This window comes from Sinocyclocheilus grahami, unplaced genomic scaffold, assembly GCF_001515645.1.
Source record: "Sinocyclocheilus grahami isolate Dianchi unplaced genomic scaffold, SAMN03320097.WGS_v1.1 scaffold473.1, whole genome shotgun sequence".
NCBI lineage: Eukaryota > Metazoa > Chordata > Actinopteri > Cypriniformes > Cyprinidae > Sinocyclocheilus > Sinocyclocheilus grahami.
This window is the reverse complement of record NW_015505652.1, coordinates 1,273,424-1,276,397: the sequence shown is the minus strand read 5'-3', so window position 1 is coordinate 1,276,397 and position 2,974 is coordinate 1,273,424. Positions and strand designations below refer to the sequence as shown.

Here is a 2,974-nt window from a genome sequence, read left to right as displayed (position 1 = left end):
TATGTCTGTGGATTTTGATGTGAGAGGACAACAGGGCATGGACTTTTTCAATAGAGGAAGTGTTATGTATTATATGTTATTTTGGCCAGAAGCAATGGTTTAAAGATAAAACTTACAAATGTGCAGCTTTTCATAATATGTTAATTGATAGACAGGAGTTGAGTGGATTATCATAATGCTTTTTTTTTTATCAGCTGTTTGGGCTCTCATTTTGACATTGCCATTTCAGAGGATCCATTTGTAAGCAAATGATGTAATGCTAAGTTTCTCCAAATCTGTTCTGATGAAGAAATACCCTCAGGCCATCCAAGATGTAGATGAGTTTTAAGTACATTTTCAGCTAACATTCAATTTTGGCTGAACTACTCCTTTAAAACAGGTTTATAGTGCAAATAAAAGTTTACCATGTTAAGGAAAATGATGTCTGCTTATTTTCAGATGGAGATAGAAAAAATAAAGAAGATTGTACAATCAACATGAAATAAAATCTGGCATCCTGAACTGGACTAATGGCTCCACTGTCGCATCACGAGTGGAAAGTGACCTCCAGATGGAGGGACGGATATCGTTCACATCATCTTTACACTCACTGACTTACTCCATGATTTGTAAGATTCAAATATTTTGCACATGATGAGGTTTTTTCTAGGTTTAGAAAAGTGTAATTATGACCGATGTATATGTTTGTTTTCCTCTTTGTTTTTTTTGTTTTTTTTTGCCAACAAAAATGATCGAGGCCTTACTATTACTACTGTGCTGGATATGCAGTCTGTGCACTTATTGAGATGTGCAGTGGATTATGCATTCGATACTACTGAGTTACTGAGTCTGTTGGGGGATTATGTTGTTTCCTTGTTTTTTACGATGGGTTAGTTTTAAAAAAATTTAAAAAAAAGATATAAAGATATTAGCAATATTCTGTCTATATTAGCCTCTTTAGATGATTATCAAATGTATGACATACTCTTGTTTCCATAGTGATGATGTATTCTGATGATGTTGAAAAGGGAGAACATTTATTTTTGTTTTTCTCTAACATTCCTATCCAGGGTAACACTATCGTGCCTGTTAAGATTTTTTACAAGTGTTAATACTGGGAGCTCTCATATTATATAAATATATATAGATATATATATGTGTATACTTAGATCTACAGCATGATATATTTTTTATGGTCTATTGATTGTGACATCATAAAAATGTACTGGGTTTGTGTATCCGTGTTTGGTTTAAAACATTCACACTTCCCTAGAAAATAAAAACTGGCTTCAACAAGCAGCACTTCACCGTAAGAATGGCAAGAAATCTATTTCACAATTTAAGCTGCACAGAGTGCTGGTGGGTTTGTTCTGCATTTATGCCCCCTTGAACGTACAAAAATGAAATGTGCCCATTCCGCAGGCCTCTTAACCCTTAATCTGAAAATCTATTTTTAAAAGCATTCCTGCCCAAGGATTGTTTGTTTGTCTCTGTGTGAGAGTAGAGTTGCTGATGCAGTAGGATGACAGGTTGACCCCTAAAGCAATAAAAAGGCATGTCTTTTTGGTTTCCATTTTTAAATGTCGGATGAGTATGTTCATGTTCCTTTGCAGCAACTTTAAAGGATTTCCTGTGAAAGTACATTGGAAATTAGTCATCTCTGTTGTCTGAAATTTGGTAGAACACATTCCATGTTATTGTCTTAAGATCTGTTGTGCACATTCAACATCTATCAAAAGGATTTTGTTTACATGATTACAAAGTCAATTGCATGAGCTGAGATTTTTTCCCCCAAACTAAATAAATATGTTTATTTACAGAGATTGTTCTGGTCTCTGTGATTTTTTTTTCTTTTTTTTTTGGTGTTCAGAATTTTTATATAATATTTTTCCTCCCTGGATAATCATAAACCGTTTACTTTTTGGAGTTTGCACAATTTTTATGTTCTTGAAGTCTCTTATGCTCCCCCAGGCTGTATTTATTTGCTAAAAATTACAGTAAAATCGTTGGCGCCGAAAGCCTTGTGGGCAGCGAGTCGACATGTAGCACTGTTGCTCTTCGGGTGTCCCATGTTTGTGTTCCGGCTCGTGGACCTTTCCCGATCCCGTCCCCTCTCTTTGTCCCACTTCGCTTCCTGTCTAACTACTGTCCTGTCAAATAAAGACAAAAATGCCACACAAAAAAACTGTAAACTCAGTAATATTGTAAAATTTTATTACAATTTAAAATAACTATTTATTTATATATATATATAGTTTAAATTAATTTTTGTTTCTCATTCATCTACACTCCATTCCTCATACTGACAAAGTGAAAACTGAATTTTAGAAATTTTCTAAATTTACTAAACATGAAAAACTGAAATATCACATTTACATAAGTATTCAGATCCTTTGCAACAACACTTGAAATTTAGCTCAGGTGCCTCCCATTTCTTTTGATCACTGCTGAGATGTTTCTACACCTTGATTGGAGTCCACCTGTGGTTAATTAAATTGATCGGACATGATTTGGAAAGACACACACCTCTCAAAAGCACAGCTGACAATGCAAATCAGAGCAAAAACCAAGCCAAGAAGTCAAAGGAACTGCCCGCAGAGTTCAGAAACAGGATTGTATCGAGGCACAGATCTGGGGAAGGCTACAAAAAATTTCTGCTGCATTGAAGGTTCCCAGGAGCACGGTGGCTTCCATAATTTTCAAATGGAAGAAGTTTGGCACAACTGGGACTCTTCCTAGAGCTGGCCAAACTGACCAAGAACCTGATGGTCACTCTAGTTGAGCTCCATGATCATATATGCAGATTGGAGAAACCTACAGAAGGACAAACATCACTGCAACACTCCACCGATCCGGGCTTTATGGCGTTGTGGCCAAACTCAATCCTCTCCTCAGTGAAGTCACATGAAAACACACTTGGAATTTGCAAAACAGCACCTAAAGGACCCTCAGACTGCAGGAACAAGATCATCTGGTCTGATGAACGTCTATGAAT

General features: G+C 36.2%; 1 protein-coding gene across 1 annotated transcript in view; it reads left to right on the top strand.

Moving 5' to 3' along the window:
• Window positions 1-876, top strand: part of LOC107553423 (CD2-associated protein) — a 56,502-nt gene extending 55,626 nt beyond the window's left edge. The window contains exon 20 of the mRNA XM_016235611.1: window positions 439-876. Within this exon, the coding sequence (XP_016091097.1) occupies window positions 439-480 (42 nt within the window). The 3' untranslated portion in view covers window positions 481-876. The remainder of the gene's footprint in view (window positions 1-438) is intronic.
• The last annotated feature ends 2,098 nt before the right edge of the window (window positions 877-2,974 follow it).